The sequence below is a fragment of the Pipistrellus hanaki genome (assembly GCF_964339955.1).
Source record: "Pipistrellus hanaki genome assembly, chromosome: 9".
NCBI lineage: Eukaryota > Metazoa > Chordata > Mammalia > Chiroptera > Vespertilionidae > Pipistrellus > Pipistrellus hanaki.
In genome coordinates, this window is record NC_140511.1 from 41,359,146 (window position 1) to 41,375,207 (window position 16,062).

General features: G+C 46.7%; 1 protein-coding gene and 1 pseudogene across 4 annotated transcripts in view; one reads left to right on the top strand and one right to left on the bottom strand.

Annotated features, from left to right (window-relative positions):
* Nucleotides 1–16,062, bottom strand: part of LOC311627157 (small ribosomal subunit protein uS15-like) — a 198,768-nt pseudogene that overhangs the window by 99,012 nt on the left and 83,694 nt on the right. The gene's annotated exons all lie outside the window — the stretch shown is intronic.
* Nucleotides 1–16,062, top strand: part of MAP6 (microtubule associated protein 6) — a gene marked incomplete at its 3' end in the record, with an annotated part of 73,868 nt that overhangs the window by 35,081 nt on the left and 22,725 nt on the right. For all 3 annotated transcript variants that reach the window (XM_084893376.1, XM_084893377.1, XM_084893378.1), the window contains exon 2: nucleotides 15,373–15,586. In XM_084893376.1, the coding sequence (XP_084749502.1) occupies nucleotides 15,373–15,586 (214 nt within the window). The remainder of the gene's footprint in view (nucleotides 1–15,372; nucleotides 15,587–16,062) is intronic.

A 16,062-nucleotide genomic window follows, 5' to 3' on the forward strand; every position in this document is an offset into this window, starting at 1 on the left:
GCACTAGGTAAATGAATAAATAATCTATTAGAAGAGTGGACACTGAGCTTTAATTCAAGCCATTATTAAACAAAACACATGTGAGTCTTCAGCCTCCAGTCTCTCTCCCCATCCCCGCCTTTCACTGTGCCCAGGTGGCCCACGTCACCCGACCACAGTCCCTCCCGGGCCCCATCCTCACATCGCTCCCCTGTCCTGGCCCAGGCCAGTGACGGACAGGTCTGAGTTTGGCGCTGCTTGAAGAAATTCTAGAGCCCACGTTGAAGGAGACCCCTCGGTGCTCGTGGCCTAAAAAACGTTCTCACGTGTTCTCAGACTCTGAATCCTCTGCACATGTCTGCCTGCCTAGCAGGCTGTGCTGCTTGCTGGAAGCAAAGTGACACTGCAAAAGGAAAGGAAGGTGCTGAAGCCATGAAAGGTTGGCCATGCCTGGGCAAATGGAGTCCATGGTTTCCCTCAGCCACCTGCCCCGCGTACTGCCAGGCCGCCTTCTCCGGCTGAGCCCTGGCCCCCGGGACCTCGGGTGGGACAGAGTGCAGACAGCCACAGGCTGAACTGAAGGAGTACCACTTCCCGTGAATCATTAGCAACAAGAAGCAAACGTGACATTAAATGGCACCCAAAATGGCAGCATGGGGGTCCCCTATTTACTATTTGTGGCCAATACAATATTCATCATTTCTGAGATTTATTCATGGTCCGCGCTGTCAGCCTTAGGATGCATTTCTCTTTCCAAGCCTGGAAAGGATTTGCAGCTTTCACACAGGCTGAGCATCCAGAGTTTATCGTACACGAAAAAGATGCTTTCCCCCCAGTTATTCATGACAGGCTCTTAGAAATAGAACTGCTCGATCAAAGAGTAGCAGTGTTAAAGGCTTCATTCACGGATTCCTGTATTCAACAAATACGCGCTGAGCACTGCTGATGCACCAGGCACTGCGTGCCCGGAGGTTAGGCAGGGTCCTGCTGTGCTGATCCAGGCGGCACCTTCCCCACATCCACTAACAGTGGATCCTTCCCCCACTCGGGTAGGCTACAGGAACATAGTAATAGACCCCCAATGGCTTAAAGATTTAAATGTAATAAATAAATACATACATAAATGTGTGGAGAAAAAAATTTCAGGTAGATGTTTATATGATGGTGGCAAAAGGGAAGACTTTTAAAACATAGCCTCAAGAGTAAACAGGCTCAAAGAAAAAAATTAGCAGGTTAGGCCATGTGTAAATTTAAAACTTTTATGTAGATACTAGTATATAGATATGGGTATGCATATATCCATCTCTCTCTCTAAATATGTATATGGATATATTTGGCTATAGATCCATATATAAGGCAAAAGACAACTGGGAAACAGACTTGCAAATAATTATTATCTTTTATTTTTCTCTCTAACATGTATAGATTACAAATTAATAGGAAACAGAGAAATGGAAAACTGACTGTAATTGCTCTGTGTTGCTTTTATAATTAAAAGAGTGAAGTCAAGAGTGTTTACTTGTTCAGCAACACTGAGGTCACACTGACCTGATCCAGCCTCCAAACCAAGCACCAGGGACACAAAGATGGCTCGGCAGCCACCTCTGCCTTCCCAAGCCTCATCAATGGACTAGAAAACAAATAACCAGCAAACAAGCTGGTCCAGGGGAGTCCCTGGGCACCAGGGAGGCAGGGGTCACCTCCCTGCAAGGGGAGGGTTGTCAGGGAAGAGGGCGTCCCAGCTGGACTTTTAAACAGCTTCATCGGGTTATCATTGACCTACCACAGAATTCACCCCTTTTAAATGCGCAGTTTGATGAGATTCAGTAAATGTATACAGTGGTGCAACCATCCCTGAAAGATGGTTTTAGAACGCTGCCATTCATAAGCTCAGTTTCAGCCAGTGCCCCCTCCCACCCCAGGCCTGCGCAACCACTGACCTTCTTTGTGTGTCTATAGTGTCTTTTCTAGAAATGTCATGTAAATGGAATCATATAACAGGCAGGGTTTTCTGCCGGGCTTCTCTCATTTAGCATGATATTTTGGGGATTTGTCCATATTGGTTCATTTCCTTTTACTGCTGAACACTATTTTATTGAGTGGATTAACCCATTTTGTTTATTCATTTATTATTAATGAACATTTGGGTTATTCGCAGCTTTTTGGCTATCAATTTGGGTACAAGTTGTAGGTTTATGTTTCTATTTCTCTTTGATACTTCAGAATAAAATTGCTTGGTCATATCATAAGTGTAAAAGGTTAACTTTAAAAACTTTTGTTTTTTTTTCCAAAGTACTGTACCATTTCCACCAGCAGTGTTTGAGAGATCCAGTTCCACATTCCTGCTAGCATTTAGTGTTACCAGTGTTCTTTATTTTAGCCATTTTAGTGAGTAGGTGGTTGTATCTCACTGTGGTTATAATTTATACTTTTCTAATGATCATCTTTTTATGTGCTTATTTGCCATTTGTATATATTCTTTAGTGAGTGTCTATTAATATTTTTCCTATTTTAAAATTAGTTCTTTTTAAAACCTCATTGGGTTTTAAGAGATCTTTGTATATTCTGATACAAATCATTTATAAGGTATTAGTGGCCCGGTGCATGAATTCGTGCACATGGAAAGGAAATTAATTACAAGAAATATTTTAATATTGCTATTCACCCTTTCTCTACAATAGAAGTGTCAACCAAATTCACAATCAACAATGACAGATCAAAACACACACGTGCAATTGGCACCAGTGAAAACTTTATATGAGCCGAAACCGGTATGGCTCAGCGGTAGAGCGTCGGTCTGCGGACTGAAAGGTCCCAGGTTCGATTCCTGTCAAGGGCATGTACCTTGGTTGCGGGCACATCCCCAGTAGGGGGTGTGCAAGAGGCAGCTGGTCGATGTTTCTCTCTCATCGATATTTCTAGCTCTCTATCTCTCTCCCTTCCTCTCTGTAAGAAAATCAATAAAATATATTAAAAAACAAACAAACAAAAAAAACAACCCCTTTGGGGCATATCTATTAAAAAAAAAAAAAAAAAAAGAAAAGAAAACTTTATATGTATTATGCATGCTCAAGTAAACTTGCCTACTTAGACCTGCTTTCTGATTTAGCCAAGCTTTTTCCAGCCCAGTGAAGCAACCCAACTTCTCTTTCAGGTAATTGTCAGAAACAGAGCAGTAAATATCAACATGAAGCAGATTATTATTATAGATCATGCAAGGAGAACAAAGTGTAAAATATTTCACTGCAGCAATGTTTGACTATATTCAGTTCGTGAGAAAACTTGAAATCATTTTCAAGGTCCACAATTTCTTATTCTTTTCAGTCGAGTCAAGTTTCTAAGCTTTCTAAATATCTGTTTTCTGGCTAATGAAAAGAAAATAGGATTCCACAGAGTTTTCTATCTATCTACTTCAGGACTTCTGTGAGGATCAAATGAGATGAGGCCTGGGAAAATGCTTCAGATATTTGGTTACAGTGTAAAATGTTTCCACCTAGCTATAAAGCAAGTCATGTTCCTGGACTGAAGAAACTCCAAGGAGGCTAGTTTCTAGGAAGAGGAAGCCGTGTGTTGCTACGTGATGTCATTACCTGGCACCCACAGCAACCGTTTCTGGGCTGGGCTGGGATGTGGAGCTGCATTTTGCACCATGGGGTCTTGGCAGTGTTGGCTGCAATTTGGTGGTTGTCACTCTGGGGTGGTGGTGGGGCCTGTGTCCCACTTGGGGGAAGCTGAGTATTGCTTTGTGGATGCCAGGTTTGCAGTACCTTTTCTCTGTAAATGGCCAGTGCACATCAAGGCAGCACCTGTGTTGAGGGTCTGCCCCCTGGTGGTCAGTGTGCATCATAGCAACCGGTCAGATGGTTGGACACTTAGCATTATTAGCCTTTTATAGATATAGATATGCTTTGCAAACATTTTCTATCAGACTATGGGTTGTGTTTTCCTTGTATTAATGGTATATTCTGAGGAGTAAAAATGTTTAATATTAATGAACTTGAATTTTTCCCCCCCACTGTTTTTGGTTTATGTGCCATATCTAAGAAATCTTTGCCTACTCCAGGGTCACAAAGGTTTTCTTTTATGTCTTCTTTTAAAAGTTGTCTGGTTTCAGGGTTTATGTTTAGGTTTACAGTCTATGTCTAATTACTGTCACACGCTGCATAATGACGATTCATTAATAATGGATGGCATATATGATGGTGGTCCCATAAGATTATAGGGAAGCTGAAAGATTCCTATCGCCAAGTAACATTGTAGCTGTGGTAATGTTGTAGCACAATACATTACTCATGAGTTTGTGATGATGCTGGTGTAAACAAACTTACTTTGCTGCCAGTCCTATAAAAGTATAGCACATGTAATCATATGGTAGCTATATCATCTAGGTTTGAGTAAGTACACTCTATGATGTTTGGAGAATGACGAAATTGCCTAATGATGCATTTCTCAGAATATATCCTGTTGTTAATTGGCATATGACTAATTTTTGTGTGTATGTTGTATGCTCCTGGTTGAGATTCATTCTCTTTTCCTATGGCTATGCAGTTTCCCCAGCACCATTTGTTGAAACAATGATCCTTGTCCCCATTAAATTAATTAACTTAGCACCTTTGTCAAAAATAAGTCAACCATATATGTGAGCAGTGGTATGATGGTAAATGTTTAACAATGGGCTCTCTGGAAACAGGAGGACCCTAATCTGTAGTCCACTTTCCTTATATAAATACTTTCACATGCCTGATTTCAAGCTACTGAAAATTTAAACAATCAGCTCTGTGAGCCAGTATAAACCAGTTCCAACACACTACTGTATGCAAAGATCTATTCTGAACTCTATTTTGCTCGTGGAGCTGTGTGTCTGTCTGTATGCCAATAACATACTCTAGAGATGTATAATAAGTTTTGAAATCAGGTAGTGTAGATCCTTAGAATTTTTTTTTTCTTTCTCAAAATTGTTTTGGCAATTCTTTAAGATCGGCTTGTCATTTTCTATGGAAAGCCCTGGAATTTTGGTAAGAATTGCTTTGAATTTATAGACCAATTTCTAGAACTGCCATCTTAATATTGAATCTTCAAATTTTTGAACATGATATATGTCTTTATTTATTTAGATATTTCATTTCTTTCAGCAGTGTTATGTAGTTTTTAGTGTACAGACTTGCACTTCTTTTGTTAAATATTTTCCCAAGTATTCCATTCTTTCTGATGCCATTGTGAGTGGATTTTTAAATGTTTTCATTTTCCCGAAGTTTGTTACTAATCTAGAGAAAGATAATTAATTTTTGTATATTGATTCTAGCAGCCTTGCTAACTCACTCAATTGCTCTAGTACTTTTTGTAGGTTCCTGAGGATTTTCTGAAATTGCAGGTCATGTTATATGCAAATAATGATATTTTTACTACTTCTTTTCTAATCTGTATACCTTTCATTTCTTTTTATTGTTTTATTATATTAGTTATGATCTCCAGTGCAATGTGGAATGGAGGGGATGAGAGTGGACATCTTGCCTTTCTCCTGATCTTGAGAGGAAAGTGTTTAGTCTTTTACCATTGAGTGTGATGTTAGTTGTAGGATTTTTGTAGGTGTTGTCTATTAGGTTGAGGAAGTTCCCCTCTATTCCTAGCTTGCTGAGTTTTTTAACCGTGGGAAGTTGTTAGATTTTGTCAAATGTTTTTAAGTGTCAATTACGGTGATCATATGGTTTCTGCTCTTTATTCTATGAAATGGTATATTACATTAATTGATTTTGGATTTTAAAACTTGCTTTACTGGGATAAACCTCACTTGTTCATGGTGCTTAATCTTTTTATGTGTTGCTGGATTTGATTTACTGCTCAAGGATAATTAAGTGTTTTAATATCTATATTCATGAGGAATATTGACCTGTAGTTTTCTTACAATGTCTTTCACTGGCTTGGTACCTGGGTGATACATGATATTGCCCATCTTAAAATGACTTGGGAAGTATTGTCTCTTCCTTTATTTTAAAAAAGAGATGGTTAGAATTGGTATTTATTTATTTTTTTTCCTTAATGTTTGATAGAATTCACCAGTGAAACCATCTGGGACTGAATTTTATTTATGTAAAGATTTTAAATTACTCATTCAATTTTTTTTCTTAATATACATTCATTCAGACTTCTATTTCTTCTGAGTCAGTTTTGTAATTTCCATCTTTCTGAGAATTTGTCCATTTCATCTATATTGTCAAACTTAGGATATCAAGTTGTTCCTAGTATTCCCTTATAATTGAGCTTCATTTAAAAGAGTAACTTAGCATGGGTCTCAAGATGTTTTTTGCAGCACCAGTTTTATTTATTAAAAGGATATATATAGTACCTAGTGCACAGAACATGGAATGTGAAAACAGACTTAATTGAGCCCTTCACGAGATGTATTGTACAGGGTCCTTGGCACCATGTACAGGCCATCTCACAGGAGTGTGCTTCCAGAATTCCAGGTTTACCCCTGGAAGGGGGTAGCGCTTCCTCCCACCTTTCAGAGCTCACTTTCAGGGTTTCCATTTCCTGTCTTAGGAACCATCTTTCCACAAGCAATGGGCACAGCTCCTCGGGGACCCAACAGACCAGCAGAGTGCCTTCCCTCCACCTCCACCAGGTCACTCTGTGGTCTTGCGGCACAACCACCCGACTGTGGGAAAAGGCGTTCCCGTGGCCAGTCACCAAGATAATAATGAGGACACGGGGATGGGGCAAAAGGAGAAGACCGTGATCACAATTTTCTTATAACCTGTCATCTAGCTCTTATTTGTTCCTACTTGAGGCATATTTATATATGGACTGACTTTCGTCACCACACTCCCCCACCCTGACCCTCCACCTCTGCCAGCTCTAGGTTTCTTATTTTGCACCCTTTTTCTTCCTTGCAGTTCCAGGCATAGTGTCTAGTAAACACTGCAACCTAAAGTAATGTGTGTAGAATCAAATTGACTCCTACTTTGAGCAGATTCCATTTTTAACTAATTGTCCTCATAATTCTACCCACATTGTGCACATGGGTTTTCTCAGGAGGCGCTGTTTCTCAGGGGCACGGCGGCCTGCGAGCCGCATGCAGCCTATGAAGGGCTTCTGCAGAAGGAGCTGTTTTCCTAATAAAGGGACCGCGTCCTGGCAGCTGTCACTGCCACCTGTCACCCACATCCATCTTCCCGTGCAAGGAGAGGGGAGGGTTCTTTCACACTCATTCTCTAGTCACATTAGATTAGCCTCGAACCTTCCTTTACAGACAGATAGCGTTTGCCCAGATGTGTTCTTGTCTTATTTTACAAAATCATCAACCGTGGTTTTATTGTGTATGGGTATTAATGGATAAGAAGAGCTATCCCACATGGTTAGCGTTCTCTGTAAAATTCCCTTTCCTCCCTTTCACACAAAAGAAGCTGAAAGATGCGTTCAAGCATATGCACGTGAACAGATCGGATCGTAAAGCTCCCCTCTGGGTCCAGTCATCGCTGCCAGGAGGAAGCAACTTACACTCAACCCCAGGCGATGCTCCAGGCTCAGGGGTGTTCTTTCCTCTTTAAGACCCCACTTCCTGTAACCAACTCCCGACAACAGCCCAGCCACCGCCAGCCTTCGGGACTGCCTCCGTCCGTGAAGGAGCCCGCTTCCTTCCTGGGGGACACGTGGTTATATCCAATGTAGGCACGATTTTGTAACAGAGCCTGAATATGTTTCCATGGTAACATAAATTGCCTACAAAAATCTGTAGGAAGATTTTAGGCCATTAAAATCCTAATGCACAGTTTTTTTTCTTTCTTCATAAAGCAGTTAAGGAATATTGAAAATGTTGTTGTAAAGAGGATGGGGAAAGAATTTTATTTCCCAAGGACTAAGATGCATATGAAATAAATCTGGGGCTTATAGGAAGAGAAACGGAATTTGCATGACTATAGCTGGCAGTGATCCATCATTCTAAGTCTCCATTTTTGTTAAGAGGTGATGTGCACCAATGAACACGTGTATATATTCTTTCTTGTATAATTCGGTTTCATTGTTTCTTGTAAATGTCAGGATTTTTAAAATTAGAAATGAGAGACCAGCCTCTATTCTCTTCCTTACCAACGCTTTTTCTTCCCAAGGCCGAAGCCTCTCTCCTGATGCCTCCCCTCCTCCTCTCCTGAGACCGGCTTCATCAATCACCGGCTCTCGCCTGTCTCAGTCTCTCCCTTTATAATTGCTCTTTCAGTAACCCCCTCCCCCCTTGGATCACTGTGAGGAAATGTGCTTTAATGGGATGAGGCCTTAAGAAGCAAACATCTGTGTATGGTGGACACTCAGTATTGGAGATTCGATTAATCAGCATTCACTGAACGCTATTTTGTTCAAGTCTAATGTGAATTACATTCAGAAATAACCCTGGCATTAGAAGCGGATGCCCATGCTTTGTCCACTCTGGACACAGACTGTTGACTGCGGTGGCCATACAGACGACAGTGGCTGGACCGGTGATTTGATTGTCTGTGTAATTGCTTAGATGGCCCCACCTAATGACAAGGTCAGCGGCGTTGGCAGGAGCTGCACCGGCCTGTTCACGCTGCGTTTCTAACCCCTGTGGCCGGAACGTAGGAGATATTCAGTAATCGTTCTTGAACATACAACTCTGTGAGGAAAGCCAGGAACATCATTATACAGTTATCCACGGTGGACTTTATTAATTCTGATATGAAAACATCCAGTCTTCTTCGGAGGCCTGTGGCAGTCTTTTCCACGTGAGCTCACTGAGTTCAGAGCAGGGAGGGAGGGGCCCAGGGGTTTGAGCCGGGATCCAGCCCAGGTTTCTCTCATTCCACAGCCTGTGCTCTTGCCGGTGAATAGCCATCTCTGTTCTGACGCTGGCTCTGTGCCTCTGCTCGCTGTTTAACCTCCACCTGCGCTTGTCCCGAGACTTCCTTTCCCCGATGAGGGCCTGTCTCTCCTCGTTTCTGCTTATGCCCTGGCCTCAAGGCAGGTGCGTTTTTACCAGCTTTGCTGCACAGGAGGCTCTTCTACCTTCTGGGGAAGGCTGCAAAACGTTCGCCCTCCGTTTCTGATGACCAGAGCATGACCCGCTCGCTCTGTGAACTTGATGCCACAGCTCTGCTGGGAACTTGAACTTCCTGTGCTCTGCTCACTCCGGCGCTTCTGCCTCGCTGAATGAAGCCTGGGTGTTTTAAACCCTTTTTTTTGTGGGGAAAAAATAATTTCCGATTGGGGTCTGTGTTGCGATCTATTGCTGTGTGACAAATTATTCCAAAACTCAGCAGCGTAAGCCAATGAACATTTATTATTATTTATGCTGTGTCTGAAGGTCAGAGACCCAGGACTGGCTTAGCTGGGTGGTTCCAGCTCAGTTGAGGTCATCTGAGTGCTTGTCTGGGGCTGAGGATCCACTCCGAAGATGGGCCACTCTGTTCCTTACCATGGGGACTGCTCCATGGACGCTGCTTCAGTGAGCCGTGAGCATGGAGGCGTACTGTCCCCACAGGGAGGGGCCCGAGAGAGAGCGAGGAGGAGGCTGCAAGGCCTTTTCTGGCCCTGTCTCGGATGTTGCGTGCCGTCGCTCTCACCATGCTGTTTGCTGGAAGCGAGTCCAATCACATCCAAGGCAGGGGTTTAAGTTCCACCTAAGGGAGGAGAATGTGAACACATAGTGTAGAAAGGGACAGGGGTCAGATGCCATGAGATGCTTGTGTAGCAGCCTTTATGGCCCTCCCTGGCGGGGGCAGCCCAGGAACTTCCTGCTTAGCTATTCACATGGGTGAGGGGAGGCTGCATTCTGTAATTCCTAGGCCTGGTGAGAATTACACAGACGCAAAAGGACACTCCTGACCCGCAGTGACGGCAGCCGTGAAGGGAAGAACCTACATAGGTGGCCTGAGGTAAAGCATGGCCAGTGCTACCGATGTGAAAACAGAGGACAAGCTTGGTTCGGCGGCGGGCTGGGGAAGGCGCCCTAGAAGGGAGAGCACCTGAGCCTGGCACTGGCACAGACGGCCATGCCGTGTTTCAGTAGCTGGGAGTGCGGAGTGGGGAGCGTGTCAGGATCAGGAGCAACGTGGGCAAAAACTCAGTGGCAGGAAAGTGCAGGCTGTGTTTGGGGAAGGGCAGCACGGTGCTGTCACTGGCAAAATCGGCGCAGGGTTGCGGTGAGGGCAGCAGAAGAGGATGCCTTAGAGAGCCCGGCACGGTGCTGACACACAGGACGTGCTCCCTGAATGTCGATGCGAATGGATGACGGAGGAGGGGAAAGAAATAGGCTGGGAAGGTCATTCGGGGCCAAGTCACAGATCACCGATGGGAGCTGAAAGGGACCTCAGGCTGGCCTTGGTCCTTAGGGAACGGGGCTTTGTCGGGGTGCTGTGGTCGGGAGCAGCGAGCTCACAGCAGAGTAAGCGGGAGGAAGGTCTCTCCCTCAGCCTGTGCCCAAGCAGCCGAGTGAGGAGATTGGGACCAGGGCCCCGACGCCAGGGTCCTGATGCCACAGCCAAAGGTTGGGGGAAGGGAGTATGGAGGGCCCAGGTGAGATGGGGCCGAGGGACTGGGCCGTGGAAGATGAAGGCAGAGTATGAGTTGTCTCCTTTAAAGACTTTGCCTGGTCAGCAAGATCCTAATGTCCTGCCTGAGCAGCTGCTCTGAACGTGACTGCGCAGCTGTGTAACGGTCTCCGGGGAGCAGCCAGGAGCACCTTGCCCGCCTGGCCTCCGGGAGGTGGGCCTGGCTCTGCCACTCCTGGAGGAGGAGGCCGGACACCGGCCCGGGCTGCTCTTATAGATTTCTCCAGCACAGATGGGCCACCAGAGGGATCATGGAGCCCAGACTGGAACATAGTGGTAGAGGGGCTTCTGTGTGCAGTTCGCCCTCCCACAGAGGGACATCGTCGTACAGAGCCCTCCTCTGCCCCCGCAGGGAGTGTGCTGTGCAAGAGCTACATCCTGCGTCAGGCCTCCTGGCAGGGCTCCACCCAAGGACCCACTGCGGAAGGGACGGTGGGCGTTTGGCAATGCAGCTGGAGATCATCCTGTCCCTGACGCCCCCACATCATGACACAGGAGAAGCTGTGGCATGTGGAGCACCCCTGGGATGCCAGGGCAGAGTCTGCAGATGCGGGCTTTCCCCGTGTGCCCAGAGCTTCCCTGTGGTGTGCACCCATCGTGGTTGCTACGGGAGCCAAAGCTGCCGCGAGCTGCCAGGAGCTTGAAGTAGGTGCTGGGCAAGTGTCGGTTACGCTCACCAACTGCTCTACCTGCGTTTTCCAGCGCCCCCATCCCCACATCCTCCCTCCGGAATTAAAGGCCCTCTTCTCTTTCCCTCTGACAGTCTCACCTCTGTCCTGTTTGCTAGGGTCACACGTGGACAATTCTGACTCCCTGAACCATAGCCACCTCCACCGCGGCTTACTCCTTCCTGGGGCTCACATGCCACACCAACGGCCGGTGTTTGGCAAATGCCGCGTGAATTAATGAATTAACTCATTAATGAACGAGTTAAAGAGTAAATGAATGATCAAGCTGAAATCTTGTCACGGAAAGGCAAGTTCATGGCTACAGGGGACCGTGAACTTGTGGCAAGAGGCACCCGGTGTGACGGGCCTCAGAGCGTGGCCTCCACTGCTCTGGGCAGGGCTTCTCACAGCTGCAGGAGCTCAGATGTCATCAGGTCCAGTCTGGGTCATATGAGCCTCCACGGATTGCAGACAGCAGGCTAGACCCTGCCCAGGCACCTGCAGCGAGGGCAGAGGGAGCGGGCGGCAGTGGGAAGGGCTCAGATTTCAGCTCTGCTGCTTGCCAGCTGTGGCCTTATGCAAGGCACTTAACCTCTCTGAGCCATGGTTACACACACACACTCTCTCTCTCATTACTCTTTTATAAAAGAGATATAATACCGCCTTCTTCCAAAGTTGTTGCAAGCACCAAGAGAATACGCAAAAACAAACCAAAAACCCAACCCACCAACTTCTTAAAGGTGATTAATGAATAGTAGCTAATTCTGTTTTTATGACACATGACTAGTTGTTACTTATGGCTGGGAAAGGTGTTGTGAAAAGTTCAGAGACAATTCTAAGGAACAGAACTTGGGTTTAAACCTAACAGTTTGTCATAATTAAGTGAACTTATTGTGGGACTTACTAGCATAGTCTCATGGGAAGATGACGTGCCCAGATGTTCAGGATCAGGGGTTGCCATGCTTTTCCCGGGAGGACACGGCCCATGGAACACGTTCACTGTGAGACATGGGCCAGCGCACGGAGGCCACTGCGGAGACCCAGGAAGCTGCAGGGCTGGCCGGGGAGAGATGGCCCAGAATCAGTGCTCACGGCCAGGGTATGCCCATGTCAGTCCTAATGCTGGGAGCAGGCTGGGGTAGGAGCAGAGGATCCACGTTGCTCCCATTATACATTCGGGAACCAGGTTGTTAGAGGTTTGGCTACTGCAAGTTTTAGGTCAAGTATTTGGGCCTCATCTAAGAAGCTGGGCTTTGGTCCTGAGGAGGGGGAGGAAGGAGGTGTGGGGCCTTGGGAGAGTAATGGTGACCAGAGCCCGAGGGGTCACCAGGCCCAGGTCGAAACCTGTGTATAGAGCCAAAATGGTTCAGAAGTCAGGTCTTAGTAACTGGTTGAATCCATGGAAAGTGGAGAAGAAAGGAGAAGAGAGGAAGGATCAGAGAGTAACTTGATGCCGGAGTGAATGGCTGCCTTTAACAATCAGGAGGGTCTCAATTCCATCCTAAATTCCTTTCTTTCGCCTCCCAGTTTCCCCCGTCACAGTGGCAATCAGTAACACTTCTGCCCACAGAACCAAAATGCCCAGATTCCGCTGGTCACTCCTCCTGGCACCCGCTCCCTCCTCCTCTGGCCAGCTCCCTGCCAGCCATTTCCAAGTCCTGCCCATGTCCCCTCTGCCACCATCCTGGTTCAGGCCTCCACCTTCCTTCTGACTCCCTGCACAATCCCAAGCCTGTCCTCCTGCCTCACCACCCCTCTCCTGTCCACCATTCATACTGCTGCAAAGTTCCCTTCCCCAAAGCCAATCTGGCCACACTCATCCTTGGCTTGGAATCATTTGGCAACTCTTGGTTACAATCCATAGCATCCCCCTAGCATGGCTGCTACACATCTTCATGCTCTGTCCAGCTCCCTGAGCCCTTCCCCACAAGCTTCAGCCCGGCCACCCAACTGCCTGCAGGTTCCCGCAGTGGGCTGTGCCTCTCGGAGCCTCTTGCCTGGAACCTACTGCTCCTCCCTCCCCTGGCCTCTACCTGTCAGCCTGTCTGACTCCACTCCGGAACCCCACCTCCACCCCAGACTCTAGAGCTGGCACAGGAGCTCCTCCTCTGTGCTTCTCACTCCCTCCTCCGCGTGGCTCTCACTGCATTGTCTTGGAGTAACATCACAGCCCTCTGCCTCTCACATCCTGAGCCCAGGGTCTGCTCTGACTCATTTTCCGCTCCAAAGAGCTCAGCACCCTGCCAGACAGACCTGAAGCACTCAGTAAATCATTTTGTGAATGAAGGGGTGAAACGGAGCCATGAGGGAGTGCATGAGAGAGGACGATTTGGCAGGGAGGACAACACAATTAGGTATTAGGGATGTTGAGTTTGACCTGTTGATACAGCATTTAGGTGGATGTCCAAGCTGTACTGGGAAGGCGAGTCTGAAGCTTGGGAAACATCTCTTAAGAAACCATATTCTCTAATCAGAGATGAGCCAGTGTCCCTAAGGAGGTCAAATGACCACAAGTGGCTCAGAGTTACCAAACCAGCTTCCCTGACTCAGGGAGCCTCAGAGCTAGAAGGACAGTATGAGGACATTGTCTGGTGTGATTCTTTTATTTAACAAACGGAGAAACGAAGGCTCAGCGAGGGGAGAGGCGTAGTGAGAGGCAGTGCTAGGGCTAGAACCCGTGTGTCTCCACCACGGGCTAAGCTCTGTTTGCCATTCCCCACGGCCTCCTGTTCATGGCACTGAGCTCCGGGCGCTGGAGGAGGGCGTTGTCCCTGGGGTGGAAGAAGGCACTGGAAGAACCAACCCACAGATGTTGGTACACTGACTCGTCCTTTCCCACACACAGCTTCTCAGGGCCCCACGTGGGAACAGGCCCGACGAGACCTTGAGGGCACAGAGCACCAAATCCCACGCACCACCAGGGTGAACCCTGTGGCCTTCATTTCAGCCGCAGCTACATCTGTTTGTATTTGCCATGTGTTGTTTTGTTTAAAATCCTCACCGAGGATGACATGTTCATTGATTTTTAGAAAGAGAGGCTGTCGGGGGAGGGGGGGGAAGAGAAAGAGAGAAAGATATGTGAGAGTTGCCTCCCGTATGTGCCCTGACCGCTGATCAGACCCACAACCTAGCTATGTGGCCTGACCGGGAACCGAACCTGAGACCTTCTGGTTTACAGGACATTGCCGTATTTTTAAAAGTTGTGGACCATCTCATCTCCAGTCCTGTCACAGATCAGAATCAGCTCATTAGAAACCACAAGAGAGGCTGCTGTGAACAAAATAACCGACACACTGGCTCCGAAAAAGCAGCAGATGGGGTCATTTAGGGTGAGGACCAAGAGCCATTCACAGCCAAGCACACGGACTCGTACACGTACATATCCCAACACACGTCCCAGGTGTGCTACTTAAGGTTCTATGAGCATTTACTCATTTCATAAGGATTGTCTCTAAAGTGATTCCGACTGTGTAAGTTCTAGCTCTCTACGAAGCAAGCCCTCTGCTATCAAAGGCAGGAATTATCCTTAGGGGTTCTGCATAGCAAAGCGTATTCGTCATGACAACGTGGGGAAGGGAACTGGCGTTTGTCAACTGACCACAATTACCAGGCACGTGGTTTAACACAATGCGAATCTATGATTGCATTTAACTTTTATAATCCTTAAACGTCACGCAAGGCAGACATTCAGTTATAAAGGGCAGCCATAGGTGTACAGGTGTGAGTACAGGAAACGGAGCGTATTTGTGTATTTATTAATGATTAAATTGTTTTCCATACAAACAGCTGTAAACCCACCTTTGCCCCACCTGTGTATGTTGAATCCATGAGTGAAGGGATGGACTGAGTTTTTTCAGCCTCATCTTGAATATTGGGAAAATATGGCTAGAATTCAGAGGTTAGAATTGCCCGTGACTGATCACTCAGTGGGAGCTGGGAGCCTGAGCCCTCCTCCCAGGCACGGTTGCTGTTGCCAAAACCTGCATTAGCTTGGCGGAGGAAACCTCGCACTTGCCCGCGAGGACAGAGTGGAGTTACCTCTTCAGCCACCGTCCAGCCAGTACCCCAAGGACTCACGCTGAGCTGGCCGAGCCTGCAGCCCTGTGTGAGGGCGCTGCTTCTGGCAGATGAGGGCTCATCGCGCTTGTGCTTTCTTTGGTTCCCAGGAATGAGTTCAGAGCGTGGACGGACATCAAGCCTGTGAAGCCAATAAAGGCGAGGCTCCAGTACAAGCCCCCGGATGATAAGATGGCTCATGAGACCAGCTACAGTGCCCAGTTCAAGGGGGAAGCCAACAAGCCAACACCAGCTGACAATAAGTTTATGGAGCGCAGAAGAATACGCAGCCTCTACAGCGAGCCTTTCAAGGAATGCCCAAAGGTGAGGCGGGTCCAGTGGGGAGCCCATCAGCAGGGCCTGGGATGGAGGGAGCATGGGAGCGGGGCCACTCCAAATCCTCCTATGAGCCGGTTGGCCGGCCGGGGTGGCTCAATGGTTGAGCATGGACCTATCAACCAAGAGGTCACAGTCTGATTTCCAGTCAGGGCACATGTCCAGATTATGGCCTGATCCTCAGTGGGGCATGCAGGAGGCAACCGATCAATGATTCTCTCTCATAATTGATGTTTCTGTCTCTCTTTCCCTTTCTCTCTGAAATTTTATACATATATATATAAATATATATATAAATATATATATATATATATATATATATATATATATATATATTTTTTTTTTTTTTAAATGCAGCTCACTGAGATAGAGGGAGCTTATTAATAAGAACCTTTGATAAATTCAAAAGGAATGTGTAAAAGGAACATTATCTAACATAAAAACAGCATCAAGACTGGCAGATG